Raw genomic sequence first — 14,852 nt, 5'->3', positions numbered from 1 at the left:
AGGTAAAATATGTATGAAATTGCAAGTTAGGTGATGGAGCCTTTTATTTGGTAGGTTTATAGACGAAATCACATCTTAAAAGATGAAGCCCCGACCTTTAAACTAGAGAACAAATTTGAAAAAATGAACTCTTCTTTTTGGGGTGTATGTAACCCTAAATACCATGAGCACCAACTATACTCTCACTTTAACAAGCCAAACAAACTTTTCATCCTACTGCTAAGGAAGCAGCATATTGTAAGATCAAGTGGTTTTCAGTTCACTTTTTAACACTTGTGAGACTTACAAATCAATCTGTTGTTCCTCTTCATTTTAAACGTTCCCACATTGTTGCAACGAGTCCCTTTTCATAAACTGATTGAGTTCATGTCCTCCATTTTTAGAGAATCTGAACCAAACTCAGTCTCAGGGATGTGAATGGAGTTGACTTGAACTGGGTTTTGGCTTAAACCAACTCTAAGTCTTGTTTGAACTCAAATCTATATGACAAAATACAAAGCCTTACCCGAATTTCTATAATCATTCGAACTTAGATGTCTATCAGAACCGGATATCTATCAGAATGGGGAGAAAAACAAAAACTAGATTTTTAAAGTAGATTTATGGATATTACGGGAGTGTTTTTACTGCCAAAAGAGCGACGCTTAAGGCGAAGATCCTAACATGAAGTTGGAAAGCAAAGCAAATCCCGATGGTTCAGGAGGCAGCCATATCCAGTCTTAACATAATCGTGAGGACGATGCTCCTTCTGCATTTAGTCCTGGAGATAGAAATAGCGAGCATGTAGCTGGGAAAAATTAATAAACGCGATGTTGATAAGGATACTGCGCAGATGGAGGGTTCATGGAAACAATTAAAATCTCGTATACTGGACATCCAATGAATCATGCTGAACTTCTTCTTCTCCTCAAGAGGTCGGAAGAAACAGCGGGTCTCCTTCATTCCCCAGTTTGCCCATATGTGCTAGCCGGAATTTCCTAAGGTCCAGCCCTACTGCTACTATGGCCATCTGCCCAGACTTAAGCTGATGATATTTGAACCTTCCTTCCTCAATGCGGTGCCACCGTTTCCACATATGAATTTAGGTTTTGGATTTGGAATTAGTATATACATTTTTCTTCATCAGTATTCAAATCCCACTTCGAATCCATATATATAAACTACCAAAAAAGTGGATATCTTAAAAGTTCCAGTTTGGATCCGATACATTGAGAGTTGGGTCGGGACAGTCATACTACGCAAGGATGAAGCCACAGAAATTTTTCATGCGGTAGTTGCATTTTTTTTTTTTTTTCATAGGATGAAGGTAAATTTTCAAAATTTGCATGTAAAATTAAAAAGAAAAACGAACTAAGTTAAACTGAAGACGTGGGTGTTTGTTGATATTGTGGGCGATGGAAAGACTTGTATTCTAAAATGATGCCCATCATGTTAAAATCTCTGGTTTGCCGGCCAGGTCAATACTCGGATCCATTAAAAAATTTGAGTGTTAAAACTAGTTGGATTGTTTAGATTTCCCAACGGGTTGAAGCCCAGCGAAGAGGTTTTTTACCTTTCGCCGTAAAAGAGGTTCTGATGCACCAGGTTTTTTAGAAATTAACATTCAACCCCTTGAGATTTCATGCACTACGAGATTTGTTGAACCGCAAAAGAAGTGCTTCTTCTCATGTGTGTTTCCGCATTGCCTTCTGATGTCATCTGCCGTTTTCTCAGCATCGATTGCAGTGCCTACCAACCATGCCTTTTCCAGTGAAACCGACGAAGCATGAACTATTCCCTCGTTTCCAACTTTGAGGTAGCGGGGAATTGAAATTGCCATTTTTGGAAAAAGAGATAGCCTTCTGTTCAAAACACATAATGCAAAGTGCTGCATCTTGAACAGGACACTAATTCCTTTCCAAAAAATGGCAAATATCAATTCCCCATTGCCCCATTGTTGGAGGGGAGGAATGGTTTGTATTTAACCTGAGGCATGTTCCTGTACCTACATCGTTTCTAGTTTTTCTCTATTCAAGACTCAAACCTGCAATTCTTAAGTTTCTTTTTTGTTTTGCTTTCATGGGATTTAACCCTAAACCTGTATTATTTTTCTACGGAAGGTTGCTTTGGTCCTTACTGTATCATCTTTAATTTTCCACTTCATTGGAGAAGAGAAGGCTCGTGCTTTATCATGCTAATGAGCCACTAAAAATCTTCAATGGCAACAATTTTGCACCATTGACTTGACCTCCATCTCCATTGAAAGAAAAAGTGGCAAAACCGCCTGAGCCTTACCATTAGCTTTTTCTTGTTCTGGTTTTGGTTTTCATATAGTGGATGCTAGTTCGCAACAAATTTGAACTTTGTTTTGTTGGATATTAATTGTCTTATCAAATCTGGCTATCTGGAGTTGGATGTCACGTTACACCCCATCTCACGGTTGGCAACTTGGCTCAAGGTTTAACATATATTCATGATCTGGTTCTTGCTACATTGCAAAAGAATGGCATTTCACCTACATTTGTGGCTTCTCATTGATTGCCTTAACTTCCACCAGCTTTAGCGGGACAAACTTTCAAGGTGGGTGTGGTAATGGTTGGATCATGAATTTGGAGTTTATGAGAAAAAAGCACCAAATAAAAGTAATCACCGAAGACTCGTGAGTTGCAGCTTCTAAAAGTTGCCACAAGAAGGCCCACAGTGACACGCATCTTGCGGCCTACTAAGTTTGATAGAACTAAAAATATTTTGAGTTCCCCAACCAGCATGTTTCCTTTCTCAAAGTTATAATCAAGTCATTAATACTGATGATAATCAAAAAGGTCGAATGCCATAAGTTTTTGGTTAAGGGGCACTTTTCCAAATTTTGATACTTCAACAAAGAAAAAACCTAGATTTGAGAGACATCAATATATAACAAAACAAATTATGTTAAGAAATAATACAAAAAAATAAACTAAAATTACGTGGGCAACTGGATTTATTATTATTTACTGGTACGAGTGTGTCGCCGATGTATGGCATAGATAGCTCTAACCAAATACAATTTGGTCATTGGTATTCTGTAGGAACGTGCACTTTTTCTAATGGAGAGCATTTCTGGCTCTACCACTGTCATCCATTGCCGTGACAGGACCTTAATTATCAAGATAATAATAGTACCAGAACATAATAACATTATTGATATTATTATTATTTAACTTATATTAGTTTAAGTCATTGATAGAGAAAGAGCACTTGAACTGGTATAAGGAGGTGGAACATCGACAGCACTTAATTCATATTGCTGTAAATTTGGGAACGAGAAGATGTTCAAATTCTCTCCATGATCTCAAATTAAATTCATGCAGTTCAAGATAATAATACCAAGGAACACATCTAAATGTGTTTTACTAATTTTGTTCTAACACCTAATATAGCCTATAAATATATACATTTAAATGCGTGCGGTAGTGTGGGTGGTGTTCGATTCGACGGTTCCAAGCGGTAGTTGTTTGACGCAGCAAGCTAATGTCAAATGTATGATATACTCCTCTCCAGGGCAAGTAAAAACACCAAAGATCAGTAACTTTTCGGGTAGTGAAGGGTTCACTGCTTTTCGAGTATACACGTCACCCTTCTCCCGCATCTCCAAAAAAACCTGTGGCCTTCATGAGACAAGATTCACAGGCCACCATCGTCTTCAAAACTCCAAAGCTCGTTTGTCCCCTTCTTCCTTCCCTCTCGCCTGTCCCGTTTCCTGAGTGCCATCGTTTTTTGTTGAGACACTTATCTCCAAAACCCTCCCTCATGATTCTCCCCAATTAGAGGCGCGACCCTCTGTATCTGTAATTTTGCCAGAAAATAGGATCTTCCTGCTCTTGCTTTTCTCGTAACAATGGTTGCAATGGCTAGTACTGCTGTTGGCACACTCAAAATTGTGAGAACGAGAGCTGAAAGTGGCACCATCCCAAGGAACGGCCAGTTACTTCATCCCTTGAAGTTGGGATTCTGTGGTTCTGAGTCATGCGGGACACTTCTTCCTAGCTTGGGGTTGCTGTGCACCGACAGGAGGAGCAGAGTTCAGGGGCCAATGTGCAGCTTGTCTTCCTCCTCTAGGCCTGCTTCACAGCCGAGGTTCATCCAGCACAAGAAAGAGGCTTTCTGGTTCTACAGGTTTCTGTCAATAGTGTATGATCATATCATTAATCCCGGACATTGGACTGAGGATATGAGGGATGATGCCCTTGAGCCTGCCGACCTCAACGACAGAAACATGGTGGTCGTGGATGTGGGCGGTGGCACCGGATTCACGACGTTGGGAATCGTCAAGCACGTAGATGCCAAGAATGTAACCATACTGGACCAGTCACCGCACCAGCTGGCTAAGGCCAAGCAGAAGGAGCCTTTGAAAGAGTGCAGGATTATTGAAGGGGATGCGGAGGATCTCCCCTTCCCTACTGATTATGCTGATAGATATGTGTCTGCTGGAAGGTATAAGTTAGTTATGTGTTGTTCTTGGCAATTGATTGTTTCTCTTTTTGTGGAGCATCCCTTCTGATGCTTTTGGACCTTTTTGTTTCTTCTGTGAGGATGAGGAGGAATAGTCGAAAACTTCCTACTTGTTTTGATGCATTAAATCTTCTGATGCATTAAATATTCCTACTTGTTTTGATGTGCTGGATATTTCTTGATTCTAGGAAAGCCAATTTCTGTGAGAAAATCCGTAAAGTAAATGTAAATTAACCCCTTAACTTTTTGCTTTAGCATAGGGAAAGAAGCACTATAAGTAAGTTTTCATGTTCACATTAGTTTATTGTATCTTTAGTTGCAAGAAGCAGTACCTGATTCTTACGGTGATCATTCCGCAGCTACTTGACTTTCTCCTTTTTTACTTTCATATTCTGAAGTCTTTTCCACCTCTTTGTCCTCAGTGAAACTTGAAGAAACTTTTTACGAAATAGCTTTCAAATGATGTTTTTTTCCCCGAGTTGTTGGACGCTTTCTTGGACTGTAGACATGGTTCCTGGAAACTTGGGAGTTTGATGATCTTGTACGACTGCAATATCATTGCAACGTAATATTGCATGAGTTGTCAAAGCACCTGCCGCAATCTGTTCATGCTTTTGATTCTGAAGCTTTTAGCTGATGTTTATCCAGTTAGCAAATCAAATTCTTTGGTTTTACTGGTAAATGCGCTTGTTTACCAATAAACATGCTTTTTTTTTCAGCATAGAGTATTGGCCAGATCCTCAGAGAGGCATCAAAGAAGCATACAGGGTCTTGAAACTTGGTGGAAAGGCTTGTCTAATTGGTCCAGTATACCCAACTTACTGGTTATCTCGTTTCTTTGCCGATGTCTGGATGCTGTTCCCAAAGGAGGAAGAGTACATAGAGTGGTTTGAAAAGGCTGGATTCGAGGATGTCCAACTCAAAAGAATTGGCCCTAAATGGTACAGAGGTGTGCGCAGACATGGTCTGATTATGGGATGTTCTGTTACAGGCGTGAAGAAGCAATCTGGCGACTCCCCATTGCAGGTAATGCGCGAACTGCTAACCACTGGATACTCTTCAGCTGTATTTTATATTTCCTCTTTCTGCCCCTTGGCAAGAAAAGGAAATTAGAAGAAATAGAAAAGGTCAAGCTATCATCCCTTCTATCCCTTATGCCAGATACTTTGCTTTTTCCTGCATTAATCTCCCACTGTTTTTTATTATTGTTAGATGGGATTCAGACAAGTTATTTTTCTTATATGTTTAGGATAATCTGTGGTACTTGTATATGTTTCCTTGTTAAATCTTGTGAGAAATTTAAACTAGATTATGCTTCTCTTCTTTTTCTGAATAAAAAATGTCAGTTAAGCTATTGGAACCTCATCAATTGACCAGTTTAGATGTTCCTATTCTGTAATAAATATTTATGCATTTTTCGTGCCTTTTCTGCCTGTTGTGACATTGTTTTTGCTACTGTCCTCTGATCTCCATGAACTTTAAAGAGTTGTTGGAAGCTGTCCTTTTCACCCCCTCTTTCATTTAGACTGTTGGTTTCTCATGGCATGTACCTCTGCCCTTTTTTTATTTTTTGTAACTTCAACTCAGATCTTATTCTTAACTGATGACAAAGGAGAATTATTATATTCCATTTATTTATGTTTTGATACTATAAGAGATCAAAAAACACATACACAGATAAAGCCTATAGTTATGAAGGCTGATGTAATGCCAAGGTGAAATCCATGGATCATGAATTTTGCTGGTAGTTCTGTTTATGTCATTTGGTTCGCTAATCGGGTCAGTTGATGGAATTACATCATAAGCATATGCCCATAGTGAAACTTGGTGTAGGATATATGTTCAGCGATTGTTCACCTATTCAGATAGGTCTATGACAAATTTTATCTTTACTTCTTGGGTCTACCGGCCTACATATATGCTATGGTTCTCCTTTCAGAGATGTGCTCTATTTCTTTTGACTAGTATTCTTATTCTATGAAAACATAGTGTCTATAATCTCTCAGCCCATCAGATTAACCCTTTTGGACATATATGAGCAACCGTCCATCTTTATGGTCTGTCTGCTGTCCAGTTGGTAGCTGCCTCCTGGTCATGCTGCTTAGTTTTTTTTATTTCTCGTAAGAGTTCATTGTCCAAGGCCTACAGTTCTTTTAGTAGCTGCCAGACTTATTGGGTTCCTTTTCAATCGCATCCTCCATGGTTATTGAATAATTTTCATTCGTTTGGTCATTGGTGCCTCGGAAGCACGATGACACTCAGGGCTCCTACTTGCATAGGCTTTCTGATGACGTGTCGAGATTCTTCTTGTATAAGTTTTTCCCAACTTCCCAAGTGCCATCTTTGGCCTATTTGCTTCATTGTTTTTACCAGTCTCTTCCTCCCATTTGTGCTTGAGCTTTAAGGTTTCCTGTGTGTGGAGATGTTCATGTTCATGTTCATTTCTAATCAGGAAGGGGGTTTCCAGACGTTTATGAACTTAAAATGTCTGAATATCTTTTTGTGGTATATCTAAGCTTTCTATGCATGGTCAGGGTAATTGTGTTTGCAATCTTGTGTAATATGTTAGAACATTTTTTTGTAAATATAGTAGCACATCTGTCACAGATTTAAGACTATGTCACTTGCTCTAGAACATATTTTTTCTTATGCATTTTGAACCACAGGCTTCTGAAGATACTCAATTGTACTGAGGTAAGTTATTTTTGCAGAATGATATTCCATGCCAAGTATTGAGTTGCCTATTTGTCTTTGATGCTTGTGGTGCAGCAAAGTTATCTCTCAGAATTAACTTTTAGGAGTTATCCTGAATTACATCCTCATTGTATTACGGATCTATTATTTATCTAGCATTTTCCTATTGCATTATATATCCTTTTTCTGTTGATTTGAACTATTGTTTAATCTTCTTTTCGTGTGTTTACACAGCTTGGACCTAAGGTTGAAGATGTAAGCGCTCCTGTAAATCCACTCGTTTTCCTCTATCGTTTCATTTTGGGTGCACTAGCAGGAGCATATTACGTCCTGGTGCCCATTTACATGTGGCTTAAGGATCAGCTTGTTCCCAAGGGTCAACCCATATGAATGGGCGAGGGAGAGAGAGATAGAGAAAAGAAGAGTTGTCTTTATCTCATCGTATGCACAATGTTGTTGCAGAATTAAAATGTGTTTAAGACTTAATTTTTCATCTTTCTCATGGCAAGCACGATCTTCTTACAGAACTTAAAGGTATTGGACTTATTTTTTCATCTAAATCAGTTCGTCAAGCTGCACTAAAAGGAGCTTGTTTCTAAGTTCGAGTTTGAATTACGCTTGTGTGCGAGAGAGGGAGAGAGTTCACTTGGAATTGGGAATGCATTTTTTTGAAGACTTTTTCCTTGTTTCTTTATTTTCCCCCAAGTAAAATTTATTTTTTCGTTATATTCAATTTCCCCCATATTCCTCTCGCCTTTTGTTATGGAATGCGATGAAAATCCTTTTTGTGCTCCTTGATAACTAGGAGTTCAGGTATCGAACGTTGTCAATGGAGCCGTGATGTTGTTCACATAGCCAGCTTATTCGGACTCGAATGTTTATCCTTTTCGTGTCTTGTTTCACAGATAAACCGGAGGTAAAAAGTCAACATGAACACATCTTTATGCAACTTTTCGTGTCAAAACTACAGTATTCTACATGGATTGAATTAGAGCCTCTGCATTTGCATGTGGATGTAATCCAAATAATTGAAATTCCCTAGCATTTTTTAATTAATGAGTTTGAGTTTGCCACATAAATGAGGAGGCTGCTGTTAGTAGAATCGGAATCTACATCATAGGAATACTGTTTCTTTGAAGTGCCTTTTACAAAATCGGACTAAGTCAATTTGTCGTTGCTATTCCATGTTTAAGAGTTTCCCCCGTCTTCTTATTCATGTTTACTGGATGCCTCTAAAAGGGGCATGCTGGATCGATGTTTGTGACGTGATTTTAGCGTCTTTCACTAGTTCTCATTGCTTTTTTAGGCAGGAAACTACAGGTTCTTCTATGTGGACTCTGTGTTAAAGCCAAGAATCCATGTCTCACATAACGAGCGGAATTATTTGTATATTTTGCGGCATAATGGGCAGACTCACGTGCATAATTTGTGGTAAGAAGAAGGGAAACATCTGATGTGAACAGAAACAAACACTTTCTTTCACCTTGAGATTGTAAGAAAAGCCAGAAACTACACAGAGTATGGAAGTTTATCACACTGTGCTTCCTACCAATTAGTCTGTTTACATGTCATCAGACCGAGAGAAGCTATAATGTAAAATGGGAAGGGTTACACTTGCAGGATTCCTCTTAACATAAAATGAACAAATGAATCTGAATTTGAAATGCTTTCAGATGTGGGGTATCTTAAACTGCCATCATTATCTTAACAAACTCCTCATAGTTTACAAGGCCATCCCCATCAGTGTCGGCCTCACTGATCATCTGCCTTGCTTCCTCATCTGTCAATTTCTCTCCGAGATTGATCATCACGTTCCTCAGCTGCCAAGATCAATGAATTTGGTCAGTGTCCAATTTCTTCCTAAAGAAATCCACGGGCTAAGCCAAGAGATTTTCAATAGAAAGAGTAAGAAGAAAAGAGTCACCTCCTCTGCGGATATGTAGCCATTCTGGTCCTTGTCAAACACTTTAAAAGCTTCTTTGAGCTCTTCCTCTGCATCAGTCTCCTGCATTAATAGTGAAAGCGGAACATCAGCTCCATTGTTTTACAATTTCATGGAGGCATTTAGAAAGTACTCGAACTCCTTGTTCAAGCGCTGTAACCTCTCTCAAGCATTAAATCTTGAGTTTTGGTCAAGTCAATAACGTGACTTATATTTCCACCAAAGTGAAAAACTCAACTTCATTTTTCAAATACATGTGGGTTCCCTCCACACTAGGCCCAATTTGTTAAACCAACTTTCTTGGTCAGTATTGACATGGTCTGGTCAACTGAGAGCACCAACTGCATGAGTCAAGCTTAGCTGGGTTTTTCACCGAGTCAGTTGATTCAATTACTGTTATCGTAAGTCAGGTCTTGGCCAAGTCATTTGCTGACCAGGTTTGGGTTTGACTCGCTGAGTCTAACCAAGTCGCAAGTCATAAATTATGTGCCTGTTGTCTTAGCAAACCGACCACTGCTGTTTTATCAATTGTTTTACACAAATAAAAACTTTTTATTTAACACATTAAACCAATGAAGCAGGAAATAAGGAGAGGCGCATTGAGAACAAAAAAAAGGTGCACTGAACCTAATAATTGAGAAGTTGGGCGGCGTTCGTGAAATAATCAGTAAGTTCGATGGCTTCCAGTAATTCGTACTAGAAAAAAAAAAAAAAAAATCTTATACCTTGGTTTTCCTCGCCATGAGGTTCAAGAACTCGACGAACTCAATGGTGCCGTTGCCGTTGACGTCGACCTCGCCGATCATTTCCCGCAATTCCTCATCCGTCGGGTTTTGACCCAACGATCCAATTACGGTTGCCAACTCTTGTATGGTAATGCGTCCTGTAATGAGCATTAATAATATTTGACTTATTAATTGCACCAAACAATGAAATAAGATAACACATTCTTCAGTTAATGCAAAAAAGTTTAGAAAATAAAATTATTCTGCAAACAGCATATGCAATATAGCTAGAATCGACATTCACGCGGTAATAGCAGTTCGAATCCATATCCAAGACTCATGACGTTCACAAGGTTTGGTCCAATCTATTGGGTTTGAAATCAAGTTTTTTGGATTTAACTACTTGGTATCTCCACCAAACACCCACTTCTTTATAAAAAAAAAAAAAAAAGAAAACATGAATAGGCCGATGTTGATAATATCAAGCTCTATCAAATCTAAACATTTTCAGAAAATTCTTAGTTTAAACCACGTGTAGAGTCTCTGGTGGTATTTCTCATGATAAGTCAGTCATATCTCTCTCTGTTTCTCTCTATGAATTTATGAAATGTAGGGCCACAATGACGATGCATGGTTTGCGTCTTTCAGGCGTTAAAATTGACAGGCATATGGATTAGTCAAAAGTAAGAAAAATATAAACTATAAGGATATCGAGATAGCACTTGAATCTACCTTGCAGATAAAACGTGTTTGTGTCATGCTTAGATTTTGTCAAGAATGTCAACAATACTTGGAAAAATGTCGCATACTTTTCTATGTTCTATTGTGCTTTTGATGACTGAAACGCGTTTCAACCACCAAACACTTGGAGCTGTTTGGGAAACAGTAACATATCTGTGTTACTCTTTCTTTCAAGCTCCAAAAATTAGCGAAACACTTTTTAAAATATTCCATGAATCAAACTAATTTTTTGGTGAAACAATAATATATTGTCACTGTTTTCTCAAACAGCCTTTTTAAGTAAGAAAACTCGGACGGACAGCAAACATATTGAGAAAAATATAGCGTATGATGTCACTCTTCAGAATTTATCTACAAGTAGATATCGTGAGATTGAAAATGCTAGTCAAAATAATACCAAATCAGATCCAAAATCTTGAATCCCACATTTCTTTGTTATAGTACGTGTGCATGCTCAGATTTTTCAAACGGAGAAACATTAGTTGCCGTACGCTGATTGACACCAAGCACCACAGCAGCAAGCAATGGTTGATCTAAACAGGAGCCGCATCCGTTGGTATTTCCTTTAAGTGGATAACGGATCCAGATCCAACCAAAGTATAATCCCACTGGAAAACTATATTCAATGTGCCGTGAGTTAAAATTTTATCGCTCACTGTGAGAGGCAGAACCACATATAAGTTAGGTAGAACCGGCTCCTAACCTTTATATAAACACATATTTCTACTTTGTCACTGTTGTTCTTCAACTATACAAATATACATGTTTAGTGGCTGTCAATGGATTATATTTCCTTGAATATCCGATACGCGGACGTCCTACATATATAAATACGGTGGACAAACATGGTATGGATTGTGTTTTTTGTGATGTATCGGATTTAGACATTTCTTGGACTCCATTTTCTTTACTGAATTTGTGTTCGGTTCCTCAACGAGATAAATCTGTATCCGTTCGCCTGCCGGCTTGCCGCCAGGGATGTTTGCTTTCTCAGAAATAACACCGTTATTTGGCAAAAAAAAAAAAAAAAAAAAACTGGGATTTTTTGCTCGAAAAATCCAACATCCCGTCACAAATTTAACCGGATAAGTGGCACCCACTTCGCGAGAAAGCCCAAAACAGATGCCTAAATACCCGGGAGAAGCCCCTTTCCTCGACAACATCGCAGAAGACCTCAAAAGAGAAACAGTAGAAGCGGGCATCCACGGTTTCCCTTTGAAACCGCAGAACGGAGGTCTCCATCGATGATTTGGTTAACTTTCAGGTGAATAATAGAGTCACCTCTTGGCGCTCGCTCACCAGGAAAAAAAAAAGAAGAGGAAGAGAGAATTCGACCGCAGAACTGCTGCTTACCGAATGAAAACGAAAAAGTAGAGCCGAAGAACGATAGAAAAGAAAATGGAAAACTTTCGAACACCAAGAAGAGAAAAAGCGCAATCAATTTACCGTCGCCATCCTTGTCGAATAAGCTGAAAGCCTCCTGGAAGTCATAAATCTGCTCTCTGGTTAACCACTCCGCCATTGTTGAGCCTCTCCTTTTGCCAAGGGGAGAACTTTAAGAGGAAGAGAAGAGAGGAGAAGGGAGAAGAGGTCTGGTGTGAAGCGAAAGCAGGAGGAAGAAGGAAGGAAAGTGAGACGAAAGACTCCAGAGAGAGAGAGAAAGAGAGAAGGCGAGGTGGTGTAGCGTACTCTGTTGATCTCCGCGTGAGGCCTTTATGTAGGCGTCCGAGGGGCGTCCTAACCACGGTGATTATCGTTAATTAATCAAAGCAAGCTACGGTTTAGCTCGTAGTTACAAGATTGCCCTTGCTCCCATGCCAAAACTACTGAAACGCCAAACTCTTTCCTCTTTATTACGTTAAACTTCGAGTTGACGGAATTACCCTCCACTGGATTTGCTTTTTTGCCACAAGACCAGGTTATAGGAAAACAAATATATAAACATATCTGGTGCGACCAAGTTTTCCATCTCAATACAAATCACTGTTCTTGGAAAAAGGTTTGCAGCTTTATGAAATTTTAGCAATATAAATACAACTAAATCTGTCCGATCCCCATTGTCAAATGAAGTGTAGATTAAATTTTAAAAAGTTAAAGGGTGGTTGTTTTTTTTTAGTCGATTACTTTCTTTTGAGTGGATAACCTTTACAATTAATTATTTAATACAACTGTATGGTTGAGAAGAGTGTTTTTTAGTGCTCGTACTAAAAAAACATTAAATCATGTAAAAAAGTCATTTTCTTGGCATTTTTATTCATGAAAAATGAAATTTTATTCAAGTGAAAAGAAGGTAAAATCCTAGCTGCTGATTTTAATTACTTAAGGTCATGAGACTAAGAGTCTTCGTAGCCTTTTAGAGAAAACAAAGTATAGAAGGCGCAAGTCAGAATTTGACTTTGATTGGTTCAAAGTTTCGCTTTCGGTTTCATTGTTGGACCATGTGGGTTGAAGGATGGAAATTAAAATGTCCCTACTAGGCTTTTTATTTTTCCCTTTTTGGGGCCTCGATTTCTATGTCATATCTAAACCCTTGTTCTGTTTGTTATCAATAATATTTCAAACTCCTAAGATACAAAATGATTCTTAGTTTATTATATATATATATATATGTATATATATATATATATGACTTAGCGCCAATGGTCTCTGCAGCTAACCATGATCGTCGAATAGATAGTTTGCAGTTTTGCTTGCGAGGACAAATTTGTCTTTTTCAGTTCAGTTAAGTTTTTGGTACATAAGAATATAGCCAATACGTATTTAATGAATATACGGAAGATGAATTTTCTTAAACTAATAAGGTGCATTAATATATCTAATTTTATTCACGAGAAGTACCAATGAAATCCTTACACGTTTTCGTGCACAGGCCTTTACCGGACATCTTGCACGAGTGGAGGGATGACAGAGATACGCTTTTATATGCCTCAAAGTGACGAAAGTACCCTTAACGGGAATTTATTTCGTCAAAGACTTTTAGCAGGAGGACTTGAAGGTCTGGGTTTGGGACCCTTTTTTGTGTGGAAGGCCTGCGTTTTGGGCGTAATGTCAGGCACGCGACTCATTGTTTGAAAATTTTCAACATGAGCCTCACCTTTTGCTACAACAGTGAGGAACGTGGTGCATGTGAAAACGTGTTCACAAATTACATTTAAAGAACCATGTTTCCAAGTTAGATAATAATTTTCTTTTTTGCATGTGGACAAATTTTCATTTGGACTTAACTCGGGTCTCATGAACAAATGCTTCCCTTTTATGAAACAACCGATAGATGTTTCAAAAAGTTTTTTATTTAATCTTTTTTCATATAAATATATAATATGTATCTGTTAGACAAATATTGCACTAGAAACCTCTTTTCGTTATTCTTTGAAAGGTTCAACTTGTCTCTGTAATTTTCTTGCGTTTAGAAAATTTGGGATGGGAGACCGGAGGGAGAGGTCCTTTCTTGTCTTTGACCAGAAACCGAGTGGGGCAAACAATTCCAAGGACTTTTTGATCTCTTCGGTCAGGCTGACCGGCACGTGCCAATGCCCATTTGACGCGCTTTTCTTCGTCCCCGGTTTTTTTTTTTTTCCGGAATACGCACGCGTTCGTATCACGCGGTAGTAGGATTTCCGTGCTGACGTGGATAATTCAATTTAATGAGGTCAATAAATCCGCATCTCGAAAATTAAATGGCTCGTCTGCCGCGGTGCTGCACCTACCTAATTGCCGCTTCCCCCTTCATTTAATGTATTCCTTTTAATATCCATAGTTTCATACAAAAAATATCATATTCTTGTAAAATGTATTTCGGAATAGGCCCCCATTTGTAGTACCTGGGCAAAAAAAATGAAATAATAATAATAATAATAATAATGTTTCGTTCTAAATTAGGAAAATATGATCGATATTGCGTATCTACTAAAATGTGCGTCTTGAACATTTGAGTTCAATGGAAAAAAAAAATGGAGTTTTGTCATTGTGGAGTTCGTTCAATTGCAATTGGCAGAAGCATCTTTTCCAAAACCCTAAATTGGCTGAGACCCATGAATTGGATCTTTTTTTTTTTTTTTTTTTTTTTAATGTCCGCCATACTGAACAACTAAATCCAACCTTTTACCCGATCCCTATCAGATTTGGATCTGACGGGTCCGATCCCTCTTGGTAGAGACCATCAATGGTTGCAAATATTTTGGAGCTAGGATTTCTGAAATGCAGGTTCACAAGACTAAAGTTCAAACCCAATTGATATGATACGCAGACAAATCCAATAAAAGAAACTGAGTTCATATCCA

General features: G+C 38.5%; 2 protein-coding genes across 2 annotated transcripts; one reads left to right on the top strand and one right to left on the bottom strand.

Annotated features, from left to right (window-relative positions):
• Nucleotides 1-3,547: 3,547 nt before the first annotated feature.
• Nucleotides 3,548-7,724, top strand: LOC116248949 (2-methyl-6-phytyl-1,4-hydroquinone methyltransferase, chloroplastic). Its single transcript, XM_031621996.2, has 3 exons — nucleotides 3,548-4,452; nucleotides 5,190-5,496; nucleotides 7,399-7,724. The coding sequence occupies exons 1-3, from the start codon at nucleotides 3,857-3,859 to the stop codon at nucleotides 7,552-7,554; spliced, it is 1,059 nt and encodes a 352-aa protein (XP_031477856.1). The 5' UTR covers nucleotides 3,548-3,856; the 3' UTR covers nucleotides 7,555-7,724.
• Nucleotides 7,725-8,620: 896 nt separating this feature from the next.
• Nucleotides 8,621-12,256, bottom strand: LOC116248409 (calmodulin-like). Its single transcript, XM_031621180.2, has 4 exons — nucleotides 12,019-12,256; nucleotides 9,832-9,989; nucleotides 9,089-9,169; nucleotides 8,621-8,984 (listed from the first exon to the last, which is right to left on the bottom strand). The coding sequence occupies exons 1-4, from the start codon at nucleotides 12,092-12,094 to the stop codon at nucleotides 8,850-8,852; spliced, it is 450 nt and encodes a 149-aa protein (XP_031477040.1). The 5' UTR covers nucleotides 12,095-12,256; the 3' UTR covers nucleotides 8,621-8,849.
• Between the last annotated feature and the right edge of the window lie 2,596 nt (nucleotides 12,257-14,852).

Source organism: Nymphaea colorata, chromosome 2 (genome assembly GCF_008831285.2).
Source record: "Nymphaea colorata isolate Beijing-Zhang1983 chromosome 2, ASM883128v2, whole genome shotgun sequence".
Lineage (NCBI taxonomy): Eukaryota > Viridiplantae > Streptophyta > Magnoliopsida > Nymphaeales > Nymphaeaceae > Nymphaea > Nymphaea colorata.
This window is presented reverse-complemented; position numbering and strand designations above follow the sequence as displayed.